General features: G+C 50.9%; 1 protein-coding gene across 3 annotated transcripts in view; it reads right to left on the reverse strand.

Annotated features, from left to right (window-relative positions):
- The window catches only part of KIRREL3 (kirre like nephrin family adhesion molecule 3), a 430,776-nt gene that overhangs the window by 58,498 nt on the left and 345,489 nt on the right, over positions 1-26,789 (reverse strand). For all 3 annotated transcript variants that reach the window (XM_054086908.1, XM_054086909.1, XM_054086910.1), the window contains 2 exons: positions 11,697-11,854; positions 7,022-7,172 (listed from right to left, as the gene is read on the reverse strand). In XM_054086908.1, coding sequence (XP_053942883.1) covers positions 7,022-7,172; positions 11,697-11,854 — 309 coding nt within the window. The remainder of the gene's footprint in view (positions 1-7,021; positions 7,173-11,696; positions 11,855-26,789) is intronic.

Below are 26,789 nucleotides of genomic sequence, written 5' to 3' on the forward strand. Positions count from 1 at the left end.
GCAATGTTTGGATGGGGAATAAGAATATCCAGGGTTGTTTTAGTTTCTAATTTAGTCTGAGAGGGGGCGTTAGCCCTCCAGCTTTGGGTTTTAAGGACTGGACCTCATTTTTATTTGCCTGAAGAACCAGTTGTCCCATTGGAGACTGCATTAAAGCTGTGGAGAGAAGATAAGGCCAGCTCGTTGATCCAGCTAAAGGGGCTGTCCTGCCCTTGGGGTAGAGGTATGATGAAACATATATAAAAATGCATCCCAAAATAATAGAGTAATAGAATATCAGGTCGGAAGAGACCTCTAGGATCATCTGGTCCAACTGTTTTAGGATGTGCTATGTGTTCACCTCTATCTGCTGCCTCTCTCCTCTTCCTAAATATCTCCACAACATCCTTCTTGGGAGGAGCATGGTGAAAGTCTGCAGTTGAGCTCGGCACTCAAGCAGACGCTGGGGTCAGCCCTGCTGACCTGAGGGAAGCAAAGCTGGTTGGTACCTGCTGGCCCAGGAGACCTTCCTGAGCATCACATGCAGGTGGGCATGCTGGAGACCAGCGCTGGAGATGTGGTCAGCATTGCAAGGTTGGGGACAGCATGAGGGACAAGTTTTAGTGGCTTAGGGACATGGTTTTGTGGTGTTTTGGCAGGGCTGGGATAATGATGGGCCTGACCTAAAGGTCTTTTCCAACCTAGATGATTCTATGATGCTCAATTTACTGCTCGGATGCCGTGAAGGCATAGATCTAATGCAAGCTCAAGGAGTGACCTTGTGCTTAATAGCGATGGAAGGTCCCCCGCCAGCTGGCGAGGGGCAGATTTAGACTGGACATTAGGAAGAATTTCTTCATTATGAGAGTGGTGAGACACTGGCCCAGGTTGCCCAGGGAAGCTGTGGCTGCCCCATCCCTGGAGGGGTTCCAGGCCAGGTTGGATGGGCCTTGGGCAGACTGATCCAGAGGGATGTCCCTGCCCATGGCAGGAGGGTTGGAACTAGATGATATTTAAGGTCCCTTCCAACTGAAACTATTCTATGATTCTTCCTCCACCAGTTTTCTCCAGCATGGACAAGTCAGGGTCCTGCTGAAGAGCCCTGGCTCTCTGGCAACTGCTCAGCACCTTTACTCGAGGGTATGGTCTTCAGCTGGGCACAGGGATGCGAGGACACCTCGACTGACACCTCTCTTCTGGGTACAACTTTGCAAGGGTAATGGCAGTGGGTGAAACCTCGCACATGTGAGAAGCTGCCCACAAAGGCAGGGGAAGGATTGGCACCGGCAGAGTGGCAGGAGAGGAGAGGAAAGCAGGAAGGTTGTCTGTGTGCCAAGAGAGCAGGACAGCATCCAAAACAGTCCTGTGTTATTCCAGCCTGTCTCTCCCTGCCTGGTGGGGTGCGGGCTGGAATCACAGGATAGTGGAATGGTTTGGGTTGGAAGGGAAGTCAAAGAACACACAGTTCCAGCCCCTGCCATGGGCAGGGACACCTCCCACTGGCTCAGGGGCTCCAAGCCCCATCCAACCTGGCCTTGAACGTCTCTAGGGATGGGGCAGCCACCACTGCTCTGGGCAACCTGGGCCAGGGCCTCCCCACCCTCACAGCAAAACATTTCTTCCTAAGATCTCATCTCAATCTCCCCTCTTTCAGCTCAAAACTGTTCCCCTCGTCATCTGGGGAGGAGGATGGATTCTTGGAGGTGGCCTTGGCAGTGCCCTTGGCAGGATGCAACCTGGATGAGAGGGGAATGAAAGGGGGCATCGGGCACCCCTGTGCCCCACACGCTGCAGAGCCTCCTCCTCTGCCGCCTCCCCGCGATATTTACCCAGCCAGAGCCCCGCTTTGTTGCGAGCGAAGCCACCTGCCTTCTTGATGGGAAATTATGACGGGGAAATTATAGGTATTTTCAATTTACCCTAATCTCATTTGAAAATGTGCAATTCAAATGACAATAAAGATGGGCACAGTTGGGAATATAAATGAGCTTCCCATACAGAACAGCCCAGAGATATATAGTGGGCTCCTAATTCATTTGCAGGCATCCTGACACTTCCCTATTGTTGTACAACAGCAGCTAATCACCTTCCTTTGTTAAATATGAATCACACTTCTCTTTAGTAGCTTCCCCATTGTTTGATGGTTTAGTAGCTGTGCCTACGATTTACAGAGGAGCCTCTTTGTATTAAAATGAGCCCGGCTCCCTCCTGCCATCCAAAGGAAAAAAAAAAAAAGAAGAGATTAAAATGAAGGAAAAAAAAAAAGAGCAAAGGAAATGAATTAAAGTCTTTGATCTCGCCTTTCACAAATGGGATTGGGCTTTCTAATATTGCAGCAGCTTCCCCGCGAGGCGGCGGGCGCTGCGGAGAGCGTTAGTTTGTGCGGGTGAGTGTGTTTTTTGGGTAGTTTAAAGGGGAAAAAGGAAAAAAATCGAGAGACAAATTGGAACTCATCAGGATGTAATTCCACTCGGTTACAATTATAATTCCTGCCCGGCTTCTTGTAATTAATTTGAATGATAGAATCAGATAGAGGCAGCCGACGGGTGGCTGGGAGGAAAATGCGTGTGCAAACGTTCGCCCGTCCAGTGTCGCACATCCCCGCGAACGCTGGAGGACCAGCAGGCTCCTGGGCAGCCCTGCAGCCCCTCTGGCACCCGAGCAAACCCCTCGTGTCCCCCTGTTCTCGGCACCTGGGAAATGATCACTGGGGTCACAGGCTGAGCTCCACGGGCTTGAGCATCCTGCAGACCCCTCTCGAGGCTCCTCTCCCCTCCAGATCCCAGAGACGCCCTTCCAAAGCTCTATCTGGAATCCAAAACCAGCCTGTGGGTCATGGGAGAAGGAATGAGGAGCTGGAAGCAGCCCAAGATGCCTCCTCAACCCTGGGCTTTCACACTACACAGTGGGAAGCACAAAAGGGAACAAAATATTCCAGTGCTACAAGGATAACCACAGCAGGAGCCCCTCCAGCCCAGAGACATTGATACAAGAGGTAGTTACCATTACAAAAAGAGGAATATTTTGGGTATCACCGTGGCCCTCAGTTTGCTCATCACTCTGCCCCACAGACTCTCCGCTTTCTTTCTCCTACTCCCACCTCCTGCAAAAAACCACAAATCCCTTCTTGCCATGAAAAGAGAAAAAGGTGTAAAAATGAGTGACTGCCTGTGTGTGTGCAAAGGCTCGGAGCAAATGGCTTTGGATAAGCAATAACCCTGCTCCTCCCCATCCCGGCGCACTGGATGTGCGCTTCCAGAGAGCCACTGGGCTCTGGCAGTATAAATAGTTTATGGCATATCAAACTATTAAACATGATTTTAATCCCACTTGTGATGTTCAGCGCATAACTCACAGGAGGCTGACTTTGATGTGGCTGGTGGAACGGAAATCACATTGAACAGATGTTCCAGCTGGAGTCACTTAGTGTTCCCATTACAGACCCCGCTCTGGGTTTTTTTTTTTTTCAGTTCCTTTCTTTTCCCCCTTTTTTTTTCCTTTTGGAAGGGGAGGGTTTTATGACTCAGCTGTTTCATTGCTGCTAAGATTGGCAGGCAGTGCCTCCATGAGATTAGTGGGAGCTGAACTTCAACTTCACATCAGCTGAAAGAGGATATTCTCCCCCACCACGAGGAGGAAATAACCCCCACCCTGGCAGCTCTTTGAGGAGTGCGAACATTTGTGATGCTCTTTTGAGTTGCAAAAGAAAACGAAAGCAGTAGGAGTGATTTACCAGGATGCTGCTTCCTGCAAAGGATTATTTTTAGTTCCATGGGATCATTTTGCAAGGCCGTCTCTTTCAAACCACGCAGCTGGGCCAATGTTTGCTGTGGTGGGTCCAGCAGAGGTGGAGATGTGCAGGCTCTGGGGTGAAATGCAGGAGGTTGTGCCAGGCTGAGGATAGCACACCAACCAACAACTGCTGCCTCCTTCCTTTTTCATGCAGAAACTACTTCTTTCCCCCTGCCAGGGTGCTGTTCTCTGCTAAATCATAGAAGACCCACTGAAAGGACCTGGATAAGGAATTGGCTGGATGGTTGCACTCGAAGGGTTGTGGTCAATGGCTCAATATCCAAGCAGAAACTAGTGACAAGTGGTGTATCTCAAGGGTTGATATTGGGGCTGGTGTTGTTCAACATCATTGTTGCAGACATGGACGGTGGGATTGAGGATACCCTCAACAAGTCTGTCAACAACATCAAGGTGTGTGGTGCAGCCAACACACTGGAGGGCAGGGATGGCATCCAGAGGGACCTGGACGGCATCCAGAGGGACCTGGACAGGCGGCATTGATGGGGCCGTGCAAACCTCATGGAGTTCTACAAGGCCGAGGGCAAGGTCCTGCACTGGGGTTGGGGCAATCCCAAGCACAAATCCAGGCTGGGCTGAGAATGGACTGGGAGCAGCCCTGAGGAGAAGGGCTTGGGGTGTTGGGGGATGAGAAGCTAAACATGAGTTGGCGATGTCCACCTGCAGCCCTGAAATCCAAACCGTGTTCTGAGCTGCATCCAAAGCAGTGGGACCAGCAGGGTGAGGGAGAGGATTCTGCCTCTCTGCTCCACTCTGGAGAGACCCAACCTGAAGCCCTGTGTCCAGTTCTGGAGTCCTCAGAACAGGAAGGACATGGAACTCAGAGTAGATCCAAAGGAAGCCACGGAGATGATCTGAAGGCTGGAGCACCTCCTGTGCAAGGACAGGCTGGGAGAGTTGAGGTTGTTCAGCCTGGAGAAGACTCCGGGGAGACCTTAGAGCAGCTTCCAGCACTGAAAGGGGCTCCAGGAAAGGTGGGGAGATCAGAGAGTGCAGGGAGAGGATGAGGGGGAAAGTTTTTGAGCTGAAAGAGGGGAGATTGAGATGAGATCTTAGGAAGAAATGTTTTGCTGTGAGGGTGGGGAGGCCCTGGCCCAGGTTGCCCAGAGCAGTGGTGGCTGCCCCATCCCTGGAGGGGTTCAAGGCCAGGTTGTATGGGGCTTGGAGCCCCTGATCCAGTGGGAGGTGTCTCTGCCCATGGCAGGGGGTGGGACTGGGTGGGCTTTGAGGTCCCTTCCAGCCCAAACCATTCCAAGATTCTGTCACCAGGGTGGTACAGAAAGGTGTGCTGCACATCTTGCCTTTGTAGCCAGCCTTTCCCAGGACAGGTCCCAGGAGAAACGAGTGGTTCAGATAATTTTTTTTCTCAAGAACAATACATCTAGCTCTTTGCAAAGTGCACGCTGCCTATTCCCTACCAGGTTGGGAGGGAAACCAAATGGACAGGGCAGCAGCTAGAGCAGGTGCTTGCATCCAGGATGAAACCCACCCCACCTCACCTCAGGCTGGTTAATCCATCTTGCTCTTTTTCTATCCCTCCATCACCCATCCAGCACTGGGAAACTGATATTCTCATTAGACCCCATTAAGAACAACATACTTTTAATACCTGAATAGGATATTATTATTATTACTTTCACAGCATGGAGTATTTAATGGCTCGGAGTGGAAATTGGTGTTCTTTATTGGGTCTTTCTCTGTTTAAAGCAGATTCCAGCAGGCTCAGGGATGCAGCTCACGTCTCCTGCCCCACACTGTACAGCACGGTGTAATGATGTCTCCGGCTTTGTGTTGTTTGTGAGAACGCGTGCGCTTTTCCAGCTATTGTAACTGTTTGCCAGCTGTGAAATAACCCATGCTATTATCTCATTTTATCCGGCCGGTTCTGTCAGGACATGCTACCCAGCGACCCAAGAGCCTGTTAATCTTCCGGCAGCAAAAGCTGGAAGTCTTAAATGGTGAATTTTCTGCTGCTCTTGAGTTTGTTCAGGCAGTTTTAATTGGGCTCTGGAAAGCAGCTGGCATGCTAATATCGAACACCCTGCATTTGCAAATTGTTGGTAAATACAGCTGCAGGGATTGTGCGTGCAAATAAAGCCCGACTGGAGGGAGGTCAGGATGAGCCCGAGAGCAACAGCTCTTGCAGAGGAGGAGGGAAGAGATCTGTGAAACAGGAATAGTTGAGGAAGGAGATTTTGCTTCATGGATTTACAGTAAAGGCTAAATGATATTCAACCCCCTGGAGCACAAGTCTTACACCGAGCGGCTGAGGGAACTGGGGCTGTTTAGCCTGGAGAAAAGGAGGATGAGAGGAGACCTCATCACTGTCTACAACTGCCTGAAAGGAGGTCGTAGTAAGGTGGGTGCTGTGCTCTTCTGCCAAGTAACAAGTGATAGAATGAGAGGAAATGGCCTCAAGTTGCACCAGGGCAGGTTTGGGTTGGACATCAAGAAAAATGTCCTCACTGAAAGGGTTCTCGGGCACTGTCAGAGGCTGCCCAGGGAGGTCGTGGAGTCCCAATCCCTGGAGACACTTAAAAGACTGTTGGACGAGGTGCTCAGGGATCTGGTTCAGTAGAGAACACACACAGTTGGACTCAATGACCTCAAAGGTCTTTTCCAACCACGCGATTCTATGATCCTGTGATTCTCTATTGCTCTTGACAGATGCCTGTCCCATCAGATGTTGACTGACGTGAGATGTATTTCATGGGAGGGAGTCTTCCCACTGACGAGGTGTCTAACATGTTATTTCAGAGGAGAACAATACAAAAATTTACCATTGAACAGTTTGTAGAACTGGAAACGTGGTTTTGTACGAGAAATCTTAATGGGCTGTATCTCTGCTACTGGCCAAGCCCAGAGATGCTGCTTGCTCAGCCAAAGCCATCTGGGATCTATCCATGCTCCAGAGAGCCCAGAGGCCTGAATCAGGGCACACAGTCTGCCCACGTGCAACACACACTGGCCACCAGCACAGCAGCTGGTGATGCTTTTACTCAGAACCATGCACAATAGATGCAGAATCTGGGCAGCAGCCTCTCCCATGGTTGTTCGTGCCCCAGGGAGCTCAGGGGAGATGACATCTTCTGACTTCACTGTATTAATAAACCAGTAAATCCCAGGAAAGAAAACTCCCCAAGTCCCGGCACCTGACTCCTGATCAGGGCAGCGACGGAGGCAGCAGGGATCGCAAAATACCCAGAGCCAGCTCAGCCGGCCGTGTACTCACGTTGGATATCAATGGTGACAGAGGTCTCCTTCCCACTGGGAATGGCTTTGTTGGTGGCGCGGCAGACAACGCTCTCCCCGTTCTCGATGTCGGAGGGGGCGATGAAAAGGGTGCTCATGATACTCTCCCTCTTGCCATCGCGGAGAAGTGTCTGTGGGGCAAGAAATGGAGATGAGAAAAGGCAGTTTCCTCCAGGAGAAGAGCCCCTTCCCCTGGCTGAGTCGTGCCAGGATCTGCACACACAACTTGCCCTCGCTCATATGAGTGTCTCAGCCAAGCAGAGCTCTGCAATAACAGTTCTTCTGGCTGGAATCTGCCAAGAAGCCTTTGGGGAAACAGCACAGACAAATTTCACTGCACTTCCCTGGGAATTGGGCTCTTAACTCCCATCTGCTTCCCTCCAGTCCTGCTGCGTCTAACCTGGGTGTCACAACTCCTGTGAGATCCATGACATCCACCGTCCCAGGGAAGAAGGAACTGGGAACAGAGAGGGGAACTGGTTTCTTGAACCCGCTGTCACCTTCTGCACCTACTCCAGGCAAGTGTGACAGACAGCCCAGGCCACTTTGCACAGCAACGAGAGGTGACATTGGCTGCCACTGGCACGGGACCAATCATGGCCATGAGTCCTGACCTGCCCTGCAGGGGTCCAGCCCAGCCCATGGTAAATCATCACCACTCTGGTTCACCTCATGCTGGTGATCACCATGATGGACACCCAAAGACGCCAGAGATCCAAAACTTGGAGCCCGGTAAAGAAGTGGTTAACCAGATCTATCTACTCAGCCTTGGCACCTTGTTTCTTTCATGGCTTGATCTGACTTTAACTTCAGCTGTAGTGTCCTGCCATGCCTTTATCAGTGAACCCCGGGAGCCTTATCAAACTCCTAATCCTCCTGCAAGTCCTTACAGACCGTGGTCACGTCACCCTGTAGCCCTGTCTTTGGTAAACTCAACAGACCGAGCCCTCGGAGGCTCTCAAAACATTGCATGGTTTTCAATCTTCTAATGATTCTCCGGGCTTTCCTGTGACCTCTCTCTGGTTTATCAACACCCTTCAGGGACCAGAAATGCCAGAAACACAGCTTTTCTCAGCTGTTGATAACGGTGGTAATGTCCACGGATACAACCATCCCACAACTATGGATTTTGGACCCTGTCACGCAGTTTTTCTCTCTAAATCTGTATCCTTCACATTTCCACCTCACAAATGAAGGCAAGCGTCTATTGAATTGGAAACGTACGGCAGCAAGACCATTGCTTTCACCACCCGGGTTCATCGCAACACCAACGTTAATGCACACAGGTTTGTGTCTCCATCAGGCGGAAGACAAAGAACAGTGCTGAGAAATTGTCACCATGAGCAGCCCAGAAGGCGGGGAGAAGCAACACCAGGACCTATCAGTGTGTGATTGCCAGGGTCTGGGAGCACCAACGATTCCTTGTTTCCCTGATGAACCTCATTTGGGGCCTCTACTCAAAGCTCTTGGATGATAGGCTCAGGAACTATATTTAAGCTCCAGCTTTAGCTCAAGCTCTTTGGGTGTGCTGAAGCAGACTGGATTTTCAGGCTTGATCTCAGAGCTGCTTCATTACTATGGACTTTCTGGAGATTACTGTGCTGTGGTTGACCCTGCTGCGATCACTAAACATGCCCTGCTCCTCTCAGAATCATAGAAACATTGAAACTGGAAAAGCTCATCCAGTCCAACCATCAGCTCAACCCACAGCCAACTAAACCACATCTCAAAGTGCCACATCTACACGTTTTTGGAACCTCTCCAGGGATGGTGATTCCACCACTGCCCTTGGCAGTCTGTGCCGGTGCTGTGCCCTTGGTGGCAGGGAAGCTGCTCTGGGCTTGTTTTATTGTCACCCTGCGTGCTGTCCCCTTGTGACACAGGCCCATTTTTGGTGATGAGGCTGTAATGAACCCCAACCTGTGTAGGACCTTCACCCCACAGTGCCCCTGAGCTCCAAAACCTGCAGGACCCTATAATCACTCCTATGACAATAGGGACCATTCCCTATCCCCTTCCATAGGGCTCAGGGTAAGTCTGGGGGTTTTCAGGTGGTAGCGGCTGTTCTGTACTCTCTGGCTGTGACTGCAGTGGGGCTGAACATGAATCACGTGGGGGACTGGAAGTGCAGAGAAACAAAACCATTATCACCCAGTACAAATGGTTTCAGGCAATCAGCAACCTGCACAGTGTTTCCTCTTGGTTGACTGGAGCATCTGGATCAAACCAAATCCAACCTGGGTTTTAGTTTTATTGAAAAAGCAGAACGAGGAAAATTGAGGAATAATCTTCAAGGGAGCCTCAAAAGGCTTCTCTGACCCAAAAAAATCAAAACCCTTCATTCAAAAAATTGGCTGTTTGTTTTTCAGAAGGGTGTTTTTAATTTTTAACTTTTCACAAGGTTAAGACAATCACAAAAATGACCAGGTTAGGGTTTGTAGTGTGTGGGGACTGCGGTGCTTGGAGTGACAAGCCCTGATGTTGGGTAACTCCCCTGTGGGTGCCTGGAGCATCGTTTCTGCCTTCTTGCGTCTGGGATGTGTTTGTGGAACGGCCTCTCAGGTGAGTCAGGAGAAACTGAGGTCAGGACTCCAGTAGGATGGGAAGATGCTTCCTCCATGTGGAACAGGGCTCCCATCCCTGACAGTGGCTTTAAATGCCATGGAAATGCCATGGATGATCCAGGGGCTGGAGAACCTCCCATATGAGGACGGGCTGAGAGAGTTGGGGTTGTTCAGCCTGGAGAAGAGAAGGCTCTGAGGTGACCTTACAGTACCTGAAGGGGCTACAGGAAAGCTGAGGAGGGACTTTTTATAAAGGCACGGATTGACAGGATGAGGGGGAAAGGCTTTAAATCAGAGAGGCAGACTTAGACTAAACATTAAGATGAAGTTCTTCACAATGACGGTGGGGAGGCCCTGGCCCAGGTTGCCCAGAGCAGTGGTGGCTGCCCCATCCCTGGAGGGGTTCAAGGCCAGGTTGGATGGGGCTTGGAGCCCCTGATCCAGTGGGAGGTGTCCTGTCCATGGCAGCAGATCGGAACTGGATGGGCTTTGAGGTCCCTTCCAACCCAAACCATTCTGTGATTCTATGATTCCATGAAATCTCACTACTGTGCATGAGATGGAGCTGCAGCCCCAAACCCTCTGCTTCAGAAGGGTATTTTTGTTGGAAATCTTTTAAAGAAAACTAAAGGATGGGTGTTCTTCCTTCTCCATCACTTGTGGGTCTGAAAGGGAGAGGCCTTCTGTGCTGGCTCCCCAGAGCCAGGTCTGAGCAGCAGAGGGGAAGGCTTGGGGTGAGCAGAGAAAGGTATAAACAACCGCATGCCAATGGCGTGGATTTTAATTAATTCCACTTGATTTGAGAGAGGGAGAGGTCACTTCTCCCTGGCTTTAATTAGTGGTGCCTCTTGCATTGCATGCAGGGAGAGGGGGCAACTTCCCCCCTGCTCACCCCCATCAGCTGCAAGGAAGCAGCCAAGATCTTGATGCGCTTTGCAGAGTGACAAGAGCGGAGAGGAAGGGGGGGGGTTGGCTCCTCTGCTTTGCCAGGCATGGGATGTTGCTGGATGGAGGCTTCACAGTGGTAGTGGAGGGTGAGATGTTTATTAAAAGATCTTCAAGAGCTTGAGAGGAATGCCTTTGACTCCTGCCTTTGAAGTTTGCTTGCATTACAAATGGCTGCAAACTGACCCATTTTACTTCTCGGATTCTGTTCTTTAGAAAATTTCATTAGAAATGTCAAGTGTTCCCTAGCACTTGCCAGCCATCAGGCATCAATAAACAGGAGAACATGTGGGTACCCGTTCTGAGAGCATTGCTGATTGCTCTTTGATGTTTTCCTTTATGACCCAATAAAGGCTTTCTGTTTAAATTAAAAATGCCAACAACCCTGACAATTTTTCATGGTAAACTGCGGTTGGAGGAAGGGACAGATGTCACTGCAACAACTTTCTGACCCGGAGGTTCTGCTCCAGCCAAGGCCAGCTCAGCGCTGGCTGCATGATGCTGTACACAATAACTCCACACTCAGGTGGGATCTGGGGGAAGAAGGTGACATAGCAGGTGGTTCTAAGCTGTGAGAGGATATAAAAAGCCAGACAAGTTCAGAGCAGAGCCCATTTCAGTGACATTTTGTGGTTTCTTGTTTGCATTCTCCTGTTTCCTTCCCGGACCTTGGGAAGGTTGTATGGGGTGATGTAGGGTGAGAATCTCAGCAGAGCTGAAGGCTCTGCCCTGGGTGTCTTGGGGCTGTGTGAAGGGGCTCCAGGAAAGGTGGGGAGGGGCTGATCAAGGATTGCAGGGATAGGATGAGGGGGGATGGTTTTCAGCTGAAAGAGGGGAGATTGAGATGAGACATTAGGGAGAAATGTTTTGCTGTGAGGGTGGGGAGGCCCTGGCCCAGGTTGCCCAGAGCAGTGGTGGCTGCCCCATCCCTGGAGGTGTTCAAGGCCAGGTTGGATGGGGCTTGGAGCCCCTGATCCAGTGGGAGGTGTCCCTGCCCATGGTAGCGGGGTTGGAACTGAAAGGTTTTTTAGGTCCCTTCTGATCGAAACTATTCTATGTTTCCCTGAAGAACAGTGCCTGGCCTGGTACACCTTTGTGAAGCAAAAGAAGAGTACAGCATGTCTCCCTGGCCCTGTCTTGCCTCACCTTGGAGTAGGTGGCTCCATTGATGACTTCTCCTCTCCGCATCCAGATGATGGAGGCTGCTGGCTTGGCGTTGTCTGCATGGCAGGTCAAGTTGAGGGGGTCTCCTGCTCTCAAGCTGATGATGGGTCCCCCCATAATGATAGGATCGTCTGGAGGAACTGCAAGGAAATGGCACAGAGAAGACAAAGTCACTTGGTAACTTTGAATCAAGGTTCCTGGTGTTACCCGTGGGGTTTGTGACCTCTCAAACTTCTGCACCCGCCTTTGATGGCAACTTGCAACCCCATCTCACCCATGGCGCTGCTGGCTTGGCTGTTGCCGCTTGCAAAGCTGTGTCCTGGACTTGAACTACAGTGGCAGCTGAACTTTAGAGGGGACATGGGTCAGGGGTTGCCTGAGCTTTGCAGTGACATGAAGGATCAAGCCTGTGGTAGAAAAATCCACCAGGGGCTACTAAATACTCTGAAAACCTTCTGGCCCAGAGCTGCAAAGTGTGGGAGAATAGAGAATATTCGGAATAAATATCCTTGCTTGCTGACCCTTCTTTTCTATTCCTCCCCAGGCAAATATAACCAGCTGCTGATGGACATCGGATAGAGGGCTTGGAGAGGCTTTGTTCTGACCCCTGGTCCTCTGGTTGCAAATTGGGCAGTAGGTGAGGGTGATTTGGGCGAGCAGGGAAGGAGAGATGGGTTTGGGCTGTTAACTATTGCTCTCAGGGGGGAACAGCTTATTATGGGCATCAGAACTGTGGTTTTGAGGGTCTCCCTTGCCAACCCTCAGTTGCAGAGGGATGGAGGAGCCCCTGCGCACTCCCTCGCCCTGCTTTGATTTCCCCGCGGCGTTTTGCTTATCATCTGCACTGCTGTCTCGCTGCACAAAATGTCGTGAGACTCCACTTTTGGTCAGACTCCCTCTCACCACGGTGTCTTTTAGGCATCTCCTTCTGCGAAGGAAGAGTTTGCCTGGGGTATCAAGGAGGCTTTTAAGATCTCATCCTTCCTTTTAAGCCACCTCAACCTGACATCATTGTTAGAGCATGTGGCTTTGCTGGGATCACACATCCCCTGGGCATCTGTTTCTTGTTTTGGGAAGGACTTCATGCCAGAGACAAGGAGGAGTGGAAACAGGGAAGCTGGACATGAGGGGCATCTAAGCACTGTCTCCTCTGGTGTGATTAGCTCTTGAAATCTGCCATCTCTGAACAGCAAACTAAGAGATGAGAAATTCAGCTGGAGAGAGGGGCTGCCCTTTCATCTGGCAGAGAGAACCTTTCATCTCGGCTACTGTGATAAGGTCTCCTCTAGTCAAGACCTGTTCTGAAGATGGAGAGGTCTGCACAGATGTCACTCCAGCTCTCCCCAACCAGATCCTGTGGGCAAGTTAGTCCAGCTCTGAAGCAGGTTGCCCAGAGCAGTGGTTGCTGCCCCATCCCTGGAGGGGTTCAAGGCCAGGTTCGGTAGGGCTTGGAGCCCCTGATCCAGTGGGAGGTGTCCCTGCCCATGGCAGAGGGCTTGAAACTGGATGATCTCTGAGGTCCTTTCCAATCCAAACCATTCTATGATTCTCAACTAGATCCTTTGGGCAACCAATGCAGGTAGATACCAATGCAGGTAGAATTGCTACAGATAGACGTGTTATCCAGCCACCTCATGGCATATTTCAGCAGCTCCTGGGGTGCACAGTCCATTGGGAAGTCAGCAGAAATGTGGAGGACACAATGGGAAGGCAGCCCCTCTTGCCCAAGCAGAAGTCATGCTAGTAAAGGGTGTAGGAAGAAATTGTTGCTTCATACCCACCTCAGGCAAAAGTCTGCTACCCTTCAGCATCCTTACTGAGGGGATGCAGCTGGGGGAAACCTGACAATTTTCCACCAATCAAAGAATCACAAGGGTTGGAAATGACCTCTAAGATCATCAAGTCCAACCAGCAACACAATACCAATATACCTACTAAACTATGTCCTGAAATGCCATGTCTACACGTGTTTTGAACGCCTCCAAGGGTGGAGACTCCACCATCTCCCTGGGCAGCCTCTGCCAGGGCTTGACAACCCATTCAGTGAAGGATTTTTTTCCTAATATCCAAACTGAACCATCCCTGGTGCAACTTGAGGCCATTTGCTCTCATCCTGTCCCTTGTGACTTGGGAGAAGGGCCCAACACCCACCTCTCCACAACCTCCTTTATCCGCGGGAGCTGCAGAGAGCGACTACGTCTCCTGTGGAGCTGCTTTTATTACACATCAATGCTGTTTCCCCCTCCCCGAACTGGCTGGCTCCAGGCTGAGCCATGCGAAGCGGATGGCAAAGTTGGCCAAAGACCTCTCCCAAATTCCCACATGTGTTCCAGCTGCTGATTCCGAGATGCCGACGTGTTTTCAGCTGGCTGAGAAATGTTTAAAGCCTCCTCACTGGCTCCTCCAGCAGCGCGTTGGGCTCAGGAGATGGCAGGGGATTATGTTCCCTGACAATTCAAAGGTGGCTGCCCGCAGCAGCGCAGGATTTGTAGGCAAGGCAGATGTTCTGGAGCACACCAGGCTGGTCACACACACATCTGCCAAGCACTGTGAGCAACGGGATTTTTCAGCTCAATGGGTGGAACCCAGGGACAGGGGAAAAAAAAAGCTTTTCTACAGGGATCCGAAATGTGCAATTTCTTTTCTCAAGATACAAGCATGAAAAAAAAAAGGGAAAATGTGTGGTTTGGTTTAGTTGAAATGTCAGCCCCTGAGAAATGACAATGTAGAAAATGCTGCTTCATTCTGATGCTTTTTAATGATTACAGGAGTATTCCCTTCCACTTTCTTTTTTTTTTTTTTAAAAAAAAAAAATACAACACCCCTTTCATTTCAGTTTATACTGTTTTTAAAAAACCCCAACTCTGGTATTTTTCAATGTTTTTTTTTTTTCCCTCTCACTGAAGCCATTAATTGAATTTGACCTCAACTTGTAAAATATGGGAAATTCATCTTGTGGAGCAGGGGAAACATCAGCGCACAAGCCTTTCTCTGAAGAGCATCTTGGAATTAAATGAAGGGACTTTTACAATGGGGCTTTAAATTGGAAGGGGGAAGATTTATACTGGAAATTAGGAAGAAATTGTTCACTCTGAGGTGGGGGAGACCCTGGCCCAGGTTGGCCAGAGCAGTGGTGGCTGCCCCATCCCTGGAGGGGTTCCAGGCCAGGTTGGATGGGGCTTGGAGCCCCTGATCCAGTGGGAGGTGTCCCTGCCCATGGCAGGGGGTGGGACTGGATGGGCTTTGAAGTCCCTTCCAACCCAAACCATTCCATGATTCTGTGATTCTGTGTCCTGTCCCACTGGCTGACTCGTCAAGCCTTTAGGGATTTTTTTTGTAACTACTGGCTTACCTTCATCCCCTCAATGCAGTCCAGCCTGTCCCTTGCTGCCCGTGAAACCTAGGGGACATCATGGGACCAGGGACAACCTCAGCCATGGAACTACTTCTCGTAAAACCTTGTTTTCTAACCTCCTGTTTTCCTCCAGTTTCCCTCTATTGGCTTAGCAGCAAGTCCTGGGGAGCCGCTAAAGGAGAGGAAGAGAAGGAGAGAGATTGCTCCTGATGACGTCTTCCCAAGTAAGTGGTTCTCATCCCCCAGTTATTCATGTAGCCCTGAATTATTGATAGTCTCTAGGGTCACTAAACCAGGGGATGTGGTTGAGGAGGAGAGGGTCTGATGAATAGGAATCAGTGATGTCTCCCATCAGTTCTCACTTTCTCAAAATGAAGGACTGATGTATTCCTTCCCCAAACTCCAGCCTGGGAGAGGAGGAGGAGGAAGAGTGAGAGATAAAAAGAGGACAAGAAGAAAGAACGGAAAGCAAGAAGCCAGTAGCATAGAGCCATGATCCATTATTCATTCCCTGAGCTCCCAGGATTGGTTACCATTATCAGACACCACTACAGAATCTGGTCTCCTAATTTTTAATCATGTAGATATCAAAATGCTAGCCTTTTTGATTAATTCAGGGATATAAATAGGAAGCGTTGTTTGGGGTTGTGTGTGTGGGTTTCTACTTGACAGCAAAGAAAAATGTAAAGGTTAATTCCAGACTGGCAAAGAGGATGAAAGAGATCCAGAAACTGAGCATGGGGTGCCACCAATGGCTCAAGCCCACAGGAGCAGGAACAAGCCAGAGAGGGACAACACAGAGTCCAGACAGGTTATCCCCAAACTGGACGTTGTTCTGAGACCTGGGGCAGGTGGTGGAATGCCCCACCAGAAGGGCTCCTGCTCCTCACAGTGCACTCTGGACCTCAGTTTGGAGAACTGTTCTGTTCTTTGCTGCAGGCAACACTTCCCAGAGAACCCACGACATGTTTCTCCCCGTCAAACCCCAGACTTGTTGACAAAAGACAGGGCTTGTGTATTTTTAAACCAGCCTTGGACAGGAATCAATCTGTTCTCCGAGGCTGTGGGCTGCTCGGATGTGTAAGAACAGCCTGAGGTCTCTGCTCCTTGCCCTTTGGAGAGTGTTGGGAGAAGTCCAGTTTGCAACACATCAGCATAAAGAAAGACAAATAAATGAGTGTTGCTCTTGGGCTGTGCATTCAGCAACTTCTTAAATGAGTTGGCTGGGTAGAGGCTTTCCTACCTACAAGTCCCACCCTGGAAGTCTTAACTGTGTGATTAATCAAAGAGCCCACACAGAATTATTCGATGCTGAACTAATACCCCAGGCTAACGTTGCAGCTTTGGCCAAGAAAGAACAGAGCCTCGAAGTGCTCCTGGCAGCTGTGCAGCATCGTGGGGAGCAGGTAGAGCCTCAATTATTAGCAATATTTATTGAGATAACAGGATCCTCCAGGCAGAAGTCAACTCCTGGAAGTGGAGAAAGCAAAAAGCCCTCCAGCCATCAGCATTTTTTTCCTAATTAAAGCTGATTGCTTTTTGTTGTTGTCATGGCTGGTAACTCCTTGCTGCTGGATGTATGGCACAAGGCTCCTCTTCTTGGGGTGGTGTTATGGGATTCAAACCCAAATGATCACTAGTGGGGAAGGGCTGGAGACGCAGATACGGAGCAGCCCCTGTTGACACACTGGAGGGCAGGGATGGCATCCAGAGGGACCTGGACAGGCTGCATTGATGGGGCCATGCAAACCTCATGGAGTTCAATAAGGCCAAAGGCAAAGTCCTGCACGGGGGTTGGGGCAATCCCAAGCACAAATCCAGGCCAGGCTGAGAATGGACTGGGAGCAGCGCTAAGGAGAAGGGCTTGGGGTGCTGGGGGATGAGAAGTTAAACATGAGCTGGCAAAGCACACTTGCAGCTCAGAAACCACTCGTGTCCTGAGCTGCATCCAAAGCCGTGGTACCAGCAGGGCAAGGGAGGGGATTCATCCCCTCTGCTCTGCTCTGGTGAGACCCAACCTGGAGTCCTGCGTCCAGTTCTGGAGTCCTCAGCACAGGAAGAACATGGAGCTGTTGGAGCGAGTCCAGAGGAGGCCATGGAGATGATCTGAGGGCTGGAGAACCTCCTGTATGAGGATAGGCTGAGAGAGTGTAGGTTGTTCAGCCTGGAGAAGAGAAGGCTGTGGGGAGAACTCATAGCACCCTTCCAGTACTGAAAGGGGCTCCAAGAAAGCTGGGGAGGGTCTCTGGATCAGGGAGTGCAGTGATAGGATGAGGGGGGATGATTTGAAGGGGAAAGAAGGGAGACTGCAATGAGAGAAACATTAGGGAGGAATGAGGTCATGTGGAAAGGGCACTGCAGATGCATTTCTTGTCTTTCCTATGGGCTCTGTGGCACTCAAGGCTCTGGGGTCATCTCACACGTGTGTTAAGCCTACAGCAGTGACCAGAAGATGCTCTCAGTGATCACAATGTGCTACAATCTGTTGGGAGGTGGTTCCCAGGCCCAAAGATAAGTCTACGAGGAGACCAAAAGCATTCCCAGCCCTCTGCACTGGTTTGCTGACAGTCCTTGGTGGCCCAGCTGCCTTTTCCAGCGAGCTGGCACTCGGTGAGAATGCGAAGCCCCATGGAGACGATGAAGCCAAGCAGAACAAGGAAACGTTTGCTCCTGCATTTTGTTTCTACAGTAAGGGAAGCGTGAGGAGCCCCAGGGAGGCAGTCTGGAGGGATTCAGCTGGCTCAGCTGACCCTCTCATGCAGTGAGGGTGGATGTAGAAGCTTCGCTCTGGTGCGGTGAAGCGTTTGTGTATTCAGACATCGCATCCAGGCTTGTCAAGGAGGCGTGTTTGCCTCTTGTAGACAAGTCAAGCTTATGAGGGCATCATAGTACACTTGCTCTGGGTGACTGGACCCCAGCGCTGCCCTGACCTGCACACTGCTGCTTGCTGCGTGGAAACTCGCAATACAAACCCTGCAGAAAGTGCTCTCCTTTACCAATCCAACCTCTGCTCCGTTCTGAGGCAGTTCTGAAACCCAGTTTTCTGGCTGGCAAGGTGCTTGTGAAAGGAGGAGGCTTTGACTTGAAGCCTCTGTGGTCTCCTTGTCTCCCGAGGAAGCAGCAGAAACCTGCCCTCTGCAAGGGGTCGATGTAACAAGACTGGCAGTGTATAACTTTGACAATAAGCTCGGTGTTAATGATGTTTAGCAAAATGATGAGTTAATTAGCTGCTCTATCACTTCAGAGCTCCACTTGGGACTGGCCCATCCTATTCCCTGCTCAATAGCTGCAGGGAACTGCCTCCTCTTTGAAGCCCATGTCTGCCCTCCCCTGCAGTCTTGGGGTGTTCTGGAGATGCTGGAGGGCTTTGGCCACACTCATGCATGTCTACAACTATCTGAAAGGAGGTTGTAGTGAGGTGGGTGTTGGCCTCTTCTCCCAAGTGACAGGTGACAGGACAAGAGAGAATGGCCTCAAGCTGTACCAGGGCAGGTTCATATTGGACATTGGGAAAAATTTCTTCCCCAAGAGGGATCTCGGACACTGGCAAAGGCTGTCCTGGGAGGTGTTGGAGTCACCATCCTTGGAGATGTTTAAAAGACAGGCAGATGAAGTGCTTAGACATCTCATTCAGTAGAGGACAGGTACAGTCTGGCTTGATGATCTCAAAGGTCTTTTGTAACCAAGCGATTCCATGATTCTATGTTGAATTCCATTTGAGACAAGCAGGGAGAAAGGTTTGGAGGTGACAAAAGGAAAGGACTGGCATTCCTAGCCAGTGAGATCAGGAGATGGGCTCATTTAATTTTGCAAAATGGAGGTTGGGAGACAGTGGCTGCAGCGAAAGAGCTGGGGTAAGGCTGGGAGATGAGCTAAAAAGCAGAAAAATTTGGAGACTGGGAAAGGAAGGAGATTCTCTCTTTCATCATGTACCTAAGATAAGTTCACCAGAGGAGGAAAAGGACAGAGAACAAACCTGCTTTTGGGATGGAGCTTGCTGCACTGGATAAGAGAATCTCCTTCCAGGGACTGTGTTCCCAGCAGCAGTTTTCCAGCAGACTGCTTAGGGTCTCATTGTATTATCAAGCCTGAAGGCTACAAATTGTGAGGCCCTAAACCACTGCAGAGCGGCTTACAGCTACATGAATGCTTAGCTTTTCATTTATCAGGACTTCACACATTTAGGATTCAGATTTCCAGCAGCTCTTCAGAGCTAGGAAGGATATAAATGGGCTCTTGGGCTTTGCCCAAAGCTTTAAAGGCTGAGATTTTGCTGTGTCACAGAATCATGGAATGCTTTGAGTTGGAAGGGACCTTAAAGCCCATCCTCTGGATCTGTTTGCTCCAAGCCCCATCTAACCTGGCCTGAAACCCCTCCAGGGATGGGGCAGCCATGGCTTCTCTGGGCAACCTGGGCCAGGGCCTCCCCACCCTCGTCGTGAAGAATTTCTTCCTAATGTCTAATCTAAATCTTCCCCCTTCCAATTTAAAGCCATCCTATCCTAAAACCTCATCCTATCCCTGCAATCTCTGATCAAGAGCCCCTCCCCAAGTGTTTGAGTGCTCTGATGGGTTCTGTTTCACAGGGCAGCAGTAAGTGGAAACTTAGAGCACACCTGTTGGGCTTGGTGACCTGAGCTCTGGAGAAACCTAAATCCTGGATGGCAACGTCATCTTCCCCTCAACCATCTTGACATGCATCCGTTCTACCACTCTCCATCCCAATGCAATTAAGATTGTGATCCTTTTGCAGATGAGGAGCTTGGCAGGTAAAGAAAAAGGGACAATACAGAGCAAAGGGGCTGAGTTTGTGAATGGGATCAATCGCAGGGCTGAGTCCTGACTCCAACTCAACCAGACTTTCCTTTGCATCCTACATCTGAAACCTGGAGACCACTTCTGCCTGCAGGCTGCTCAGCAGGATGAGGCTCAGCTCTTCTACAAAAACAATCGCTATAGCTGCCTGTGTCCTCCTTCTCTACATAATGGGGGCTGAAAAAATGCAGTTGGTGATGTGCGTCCTCAATTTAGAGGCCATGCTGGCTGCGATGCCAAGGTTGGCATTGTGTACAGCCCCGCATCCGTGTGCTGCCAGCCTCTGGCCCTGCTGAAGTTGGTATAGGATGGAAGGCTGGTCATTCGGAGGATGCCTACACGACTGGTACCCTTTCTGCACCTCTCTACAACTACCTGAAAGGAGGGAGCTGGGCTCTTCTCCCAAGGACAGGGCAAGAGGGAATGGCCTGAAGCTCCGCCAGGGGAGGGTCAGGCTGGATATCACAAAAAAATTCTTCACGGAAAGAGTCATCGTGCACTGGAACAGCTGACCAGGGAGGGGGTTGAGTCACCTTCCCTGGAGGTGTTTAAGGAACGGGTGGATGAAGTGCTGAGGGACATGGTTTAAGGGAGTGTTAGGAATGGTTGGACTCAATGATCCAGTGGGTCCTTTACAACCTGGTGATTCTATCATTCTATGATTCTCTCAAGCCAAGCCCTAGCAGAGTCAGCCACTCTGGGAAGGGTGCAAATGGGCACTTGTATGGCAGTTGCCTGGTCCGTGGAATATTGGGGAGCTTATGAGCTGCCCCAGAGTCCTTGCTTGGTCAGGGAGGGACAGCAAGAGGTCCTCTGCTGTCCTTCCAGGTTCAGCTCACATCTACCCAAGTCCAATACTGCTCTGCTGCCTCATTCTTCTCACCAAGCCAAGGGAGCTGAGCCTGGACAGCCTGAGAAATGCAGGGCAGCTCCGGGTGCTCTCAGAAAGGCACCTGACTGCTGCGGAATGAAGAAGCAGAGGAAACAGATGCAGGCGAAACAGCACAGCCTGGGGAAAACACGCTGAAAAATAAATCAAAAGAAACAAGGGGAGCAGGGAGAAAAATAGTGATGAAAGTTTAACTAGTGCATCTCTTTCTCGGTCCTATTTGTCTTGTGGCACTTCAGCGTGTGGGTGTGTGGGCTGCCAGCACTGCTGCCTCCTCTCCATCCCAAGCGGACACACAGTGATGCTGCCCAGGCAAGAAGGGGAGGGGGCAGCTTAGCACTCCTGCACCTCTGCTTCTGCTTCCCTCCTGCCTATCTGTCTCCGCAGCTGAGCGTGATGCATGGACCCTCCTCACATTAAAAAGCTCATGGGGAAAAAAATAGCTAATATTTCCTACCTCCCTTTTTGTTTTCCCCTAATGATTTATCTCTGTTTTCATCCAGCCACTGAAAGTCACGTATTTTCTAGATTTCAGGCTGGGTTGCTCTGCTGGGGAGTGCAGATTCCTCAAACCCCGACAAGCTTTGCAGAGATGGCTTCATTTAACCGCAGCAAAGCTCTGCCTGAACTCGCCAGCTCCGCTCCGCTTTCCCACTCTCTGCCCAGGAGGGGCTGATCTTCTCCATCAAACCCCTCTCCATGTCATGTGGAGGACTATCACTGTGTTAGTCCTTGCTTTTTCAAGCTGAGGAGGGAGTTTGGTCCCAGATTCTTTCCTAAAGTGTGTTTTAAATATTTGATTTTCATGTTGGGTTGGAATTAACCCAAAAATCAAAGTTCTGAAATCCTTTTTGAGCTGTGGCTCTGGGCAGCATCCGTTTTTGGAGTAAACGCAAGCAGATCAGACACAGGATAAACGAGCATTTGTATTCTACTGGAAAGCTTTTAATACGAGGAGGGAAAAAAGGAGTTTTGGCAAACCCCTCCAAGCTGTAATGAAGAGCCAAGAGCTCAGCACGCGGGCAAACAGGTAGCTGGCTGCGTATTGATTGCCTACTTGAAATATTCTCACTGCACAGAGTCAGAAACTCAACATATTCTCTTCCAGTTGAAAGGGAAACACAACCCCGGCAAATACATTGCCTTTGCCAGTTCCTCCTTTAATTCACTCAATCAAGTTGGTGTTTGGATAGATCACGTCAGAGTCTGGAGAATAAGCGTTATGAAGAGCGGCTGAGGGACCTGGGGATGTTTAGCCTGGAGAAGAGGAGGCTGAGGGGAGACCTCATCACTGTCTGCAGCTCCTGAAATTAGGCAGTAGCGAGGTGGGTGTTGGTCTCTTCTCCTAAGTGATGGGTGACAGGACAAGAAGGAATGGCCTCAAGTGGCACCAGGGGAGTTTAGATTGGATATTAGGAAAGATTTCTTCACCGAAATGTTCTCAGGCACTGGCAGAGGCTGCCCAGGGAGGTGGTGGAGTCCCCATCCCTGGAGGGGTTTAAAAGATGGGCAGACGAGGCGCTCAGGGGTATTATTCAATAGTGGACAGAGTTGAGTTCTCTCAAAAGAGAGACGGTCTGTCTCAGAGATGGTTTGACCTCAAAGGTCTTTTCTAACCAAAGAATTCTATGATTCTATGGCAACAGCTACTGCTGACCCCTAACTCAGGTCCTGAAATCTTCAAAGGGAGCTGTTTTGCTTGGGTTCTCTCTGTGACACGCTGCCCTGGCTCTCCTTGAACTGAAGGGCATTGTGGATGCACGACCCACAGTCATAGTGAGTGTCACGGCTCCAAGTCTGGCTGTCATGGGATGGAGGAAGGACAGGGTGAAGCTGCGCAGTTGTGTCAGAATTGACTAGAAATGGATAAAAATAGTCATAGAATTATGGAATGGTGCAAGGGACCTCAAAGCCCATCCAGTTCCACCCCCTGCCATGGATAGGGACACCTCCCACGGAATCCGGTTGCTCTGAGCCCCATCCAACCTGGCCTTGAACACCACCAGAGATGGGGCAGCCACACTGTCCCTGGGCCCAGCGCCTCTCTGCCATCAATGTGAAGAATTTCTTCTTTATGTCTGGTCTAAATCTTCCCATCTCCATTTCAAAACCATTCCCCCTTGTACTACCACTCCATGCCCTTGTAAATTGTCCCTCCCCAGCTTTCTTTTAGACTCCCTTCAGGTACTGGAAGCTGCTCTAAGGTCTCTATTATCTGCCCAACTGGCCTGGTTACCACCATAACAGCATTCCTTACAGGGAACTGTGCCTGTCTTAAAGTGGGGAAACTGAGGCACGGATAGACTATGTGGTGTGCTCAATAGAAGTCACTCTGAATCTTAGGCCTTCACAGTTAGATCAGCTCCTGTTCCTGCCCCTGTGCCACCCCTAATGCTCTGCCTGGTGTGGAGACCACTGGCACCCCAGTGCTGGGTGCGTGGTGTGACCCCATCCTCCGTGGAAGGGAGGGCAGGTGGGCTGGGTGCCCTTCACAGGCAGGTGGGGCCCCATGGAGGCTGCAGCATCTTCAGCAACGCTGCTCCTGAGTTTCGGTTTAAGGCACCTTTGGGGGTGATGCTAAAACTAAACAGCTCAGCCTCGTGTTAACCTGTCTCAAAGGCAACAAACACCGCTCAGTTTGTCAGCAGGCGGAGACAGTGCAGCGACCTGGTAGGTCAAGTTGTCAGTCCCACAGGCACCAGCGCAAGGTCCTCCAAGCACATCCCTCTCTCCAACAGCCACAAACCACCTCAGATAGCCTCCCACGGATGGAAATACAGAAGGCTAATGCAAATGATTGCGAAGGCACCGGCAGCATTGCCTGTCTTTTGTCTCCCCTCAACTGTAGGACATGCCTGAAGCGTCTTCTGGAAGAGGGGATAGGCAGGAAAATCATTATCTCCCCAATGTAGGCCAGCACCCCTGCCTCCTCCCCCCCTCCCTGTGTGTGGTTCTTGGGTGCAGACTGACAGATCAGAGAGCGCAGGTGAAAAACGGAATTCATTATTTTCCCCCTTTGTCAGAGATTTTCAAATTGTTTGGGAAAAAAAAAAAAGAGAAGAGGATTATTTCTGTTCATTAAAAAAAATAAAAAAGAAAGAAAAAATAAAGGAAGAATGTGCGCTCTAGAGCACAGCCTGTGAGCTGCCCCGCACACAGGCAGCTGGAGGGAGCTGCGCTGAGATCTCATCTGCCGCATGATGGGATGGGAGAAATCCCGGCAAGGTTCAAAGGTCCAAGCCTCCTCCGAGCCCCAGCGTTGTCTGCTCTCACCGACAACAGGGTGCGGGCTTATTACCGACGGAGGAGTGCTGGGTGCCTGCTGTGCTCTCTGCATATTTATGGCACTCAAGGAAACTGGAAATTAATGCCAGTGGTGCGCTGGTTCCACTGCGCCTGCCGGGCACTCATCCCCATCTCCTGGGTGCTGTGGGTCCTCAAGAAACAAGGAGGTACCAGGAAAATACTGGGGTGCAAAGCACAGCTGGAAGAAATAGCAACGTGTGCTCACAGCCCAGAAAGCCAAACCCTGTCCTGGGCTGCACCGCGAGAAGCGTGGCCGGCAGGGAGGGAGGGGATTCTGCCCCTCTGGTGAGACCTCACCTGCAGTCCTGTGTCCAGTTCTGGAATCACCAACATAAGAGGGAGAAGGAGCTGTTGGAACAAGTCCAGAGCAGATGATCCAAGGGATGGAGCACCTCTGCTATGAGGACAGGCTGAGATGGTTGGGGTTGTTCAGCCTGGAGAAGAGAAGGCTGTGGGGAGACCTTAGAACGGCTTCCAGTGCTGAAAGGGGCTCCAGGAAAGCTGGGGAGGGGCTTTTTCCAAGGGCCTGGAGTGACAGGACAAGGCGGAATGGCTTTAAATTGGAAGGGGGAAGATTTAGATTGGACGTAAGGAAGAAATTCTTCATGCTGAGGGTGGGGAGGCCCTGGCCCAGGTTGCCCAGAGCAGTGGTGGCTGCCCCATCCCTGGAGGGGTTCCAGGCCAGGTTGGATGGGGCTTGGAGCCCCTGATCCAGTGGGAGGTGTCCCTGCCCATGGCAGGAGGTGGAACTGGATGGTCTTTGAGGCCTCTTCCACCCCAAACCATTCCATGATTCTATGACTAGGGCCTTGATATCTGGATCCATCCTGAGGCAGCAAACACCTTTACCTCTGTTAGCCAGCTCCTCTTCTGTTAACTAGCCACAGGTTTCTGCTGCCCTAATGGCCAGCGCTGGGCCCTTAAAGGGGCAGGAGAACCAGCACAGCTGAATCACAGAATCCTGGAATGGTGAGGTTGGAAGTAATCTCTGGAGCTCATCTAGTCCAACCCTCTGCTAAAGCAAGGTCACCATCAGCAGGCTGCACAGGAACACATCTGGGTAGGTTTGGTTCTCTCCAGAGGCCACTCCACCTCCATCCTGGGCAGCCTATTCCGGTGCTCTGGGACACATACAGGAAAGGGCACAACAACCCTATGCAGCGCTACAGACTGGGGGAAGAATGGCTGGAGAGCTGCACAGAAGAGAGGGACCTGGGGGTGCTGGTTGACAGCCGACTGAACATGAGCCAGCAAGTGTGCCCAGGTGGCCAAGAAGGCCAATGGCATCTTGGCTTGTATCAGAAATGGGGTCACCAGCAGGTCCAGGGAGGTTATTCTCCCTCTGTACTCGGCACTGGTGAGGCCGCACCTCGAATACTGTGTTCAGTTCTGGGCCCCTCACCACAAGAAGGATGTTGAGGCTCTGGAGCGTGTCCAGAGAAGAGCAACAAAGCTGGTGAGGGGCTGGAGAACAAGTCTGACGAGGAGCGGCTGAGAGAGCTGGGGTTGTTTAGCCTTGAGAAGAGGAGGCTGAGGGGAGACCTTATTACTCTCTACAACTACCTGAAAGGAGGTTGTGGAGAGGAGGGAGCTGGCCTCTTCTCCCAAGTGACAGGGGACAGGACAAGAGGGAATGGCCTGAAGCTCCGTCAGGGGAGGTTCAGGTTGGATATCAGAAAAAAATTCTTCACAGTAAGAGTCATTGGGTACTGGAACAGCTGCCCAGGGAGGTGGTCGAGTCGCCTTCCCTGGAGGTGTTTAAGGAACGGGTGGATGAAGTACTTAGGGACATGGTTTAGGGAGTGTTAGGAACGGTTGGACTCGATGATCCAATGGGTCCTTTCCAACCTTGTGATTCTGTGTGATTCTGTGTGAAAGAAATTTTTTTCATGTTCAGGTGGGATTTCCTCTGCTCTGGTTTGTGGCTGTTGCAACCCTGTCCTGTCACTGGGCACCACTGAACAGAGTCCGGCCCCATCCTCTGGATCCCTACCCCTTAGACATTGGTCAGCATTGATGAGATCCCCTCTCAGTCTTCTCCTCTTCAGGCTGAACAGATTCAGGGCTCTCAGCCTTTCCTCCTAAGAGAGATGCTCCAGTCCCTTCCTCATCTCTGTGGCTTCTGCTGAACTCTCTTCAGTCGTTCCTCGTCTTTCTTGAGCTGGGGAGCTCAGCACTGGACACAGGACTCCAGATGGGACCTCCTCAGGGCAGAGCAGAGGGACAGGAGAACCTCCCTGACCTGCTGGCCATGCTCTTCTCCATGCACTGCAGGATACCACCAGTCTTCTGGGCCATGAGGGCACATTGCTGGCTCATGGTCTGCTTGTTGTCTACCAAGACTCCCAGATCCTTCTCCACTGAGCTGCTTCTCAGAAAATTAACCTCTAATCTCCTGAGGTGCAGCACTCTGCACTTTGTTGAACTTCATGAGGTTCCTCTCCCCACAACCCTTCCGCCTGTCCAGGTCTCACCGAATGGCAGCACAGCCTTCTGGTGGATCAGCAACTCCAATTCCACATTTCCCTTCAGATGGGCTTTGCTGGGAACCTGGGACACCAGCAAAGCAATGAATGTGCAAAGTAACAAACCAGAAGGGGAAGGAGAAGCCTCTCCCCTGGTATCGAGAGGTGGGAAGGCATCACCTCTCACTGCTCAGAGACAGAAGAAACTCCCCACCTCATTCTACAACCATGGAAGACAGTGGGTG

This window comes from Cuculus canorus, chromosome 23, assembly GCF_017976375.1.
Source record: "Cuculus canorus isolate bCucCan1 chromosome 23, bCucCan1.pri, whole genome shotgun sequence".
Classification (NCBI taxonomy): Eukaryota; Metazoa; Chordata; class Aves; order Cuculiformes; family Cuculidae; genus Cuculus; species Cuculus canorus.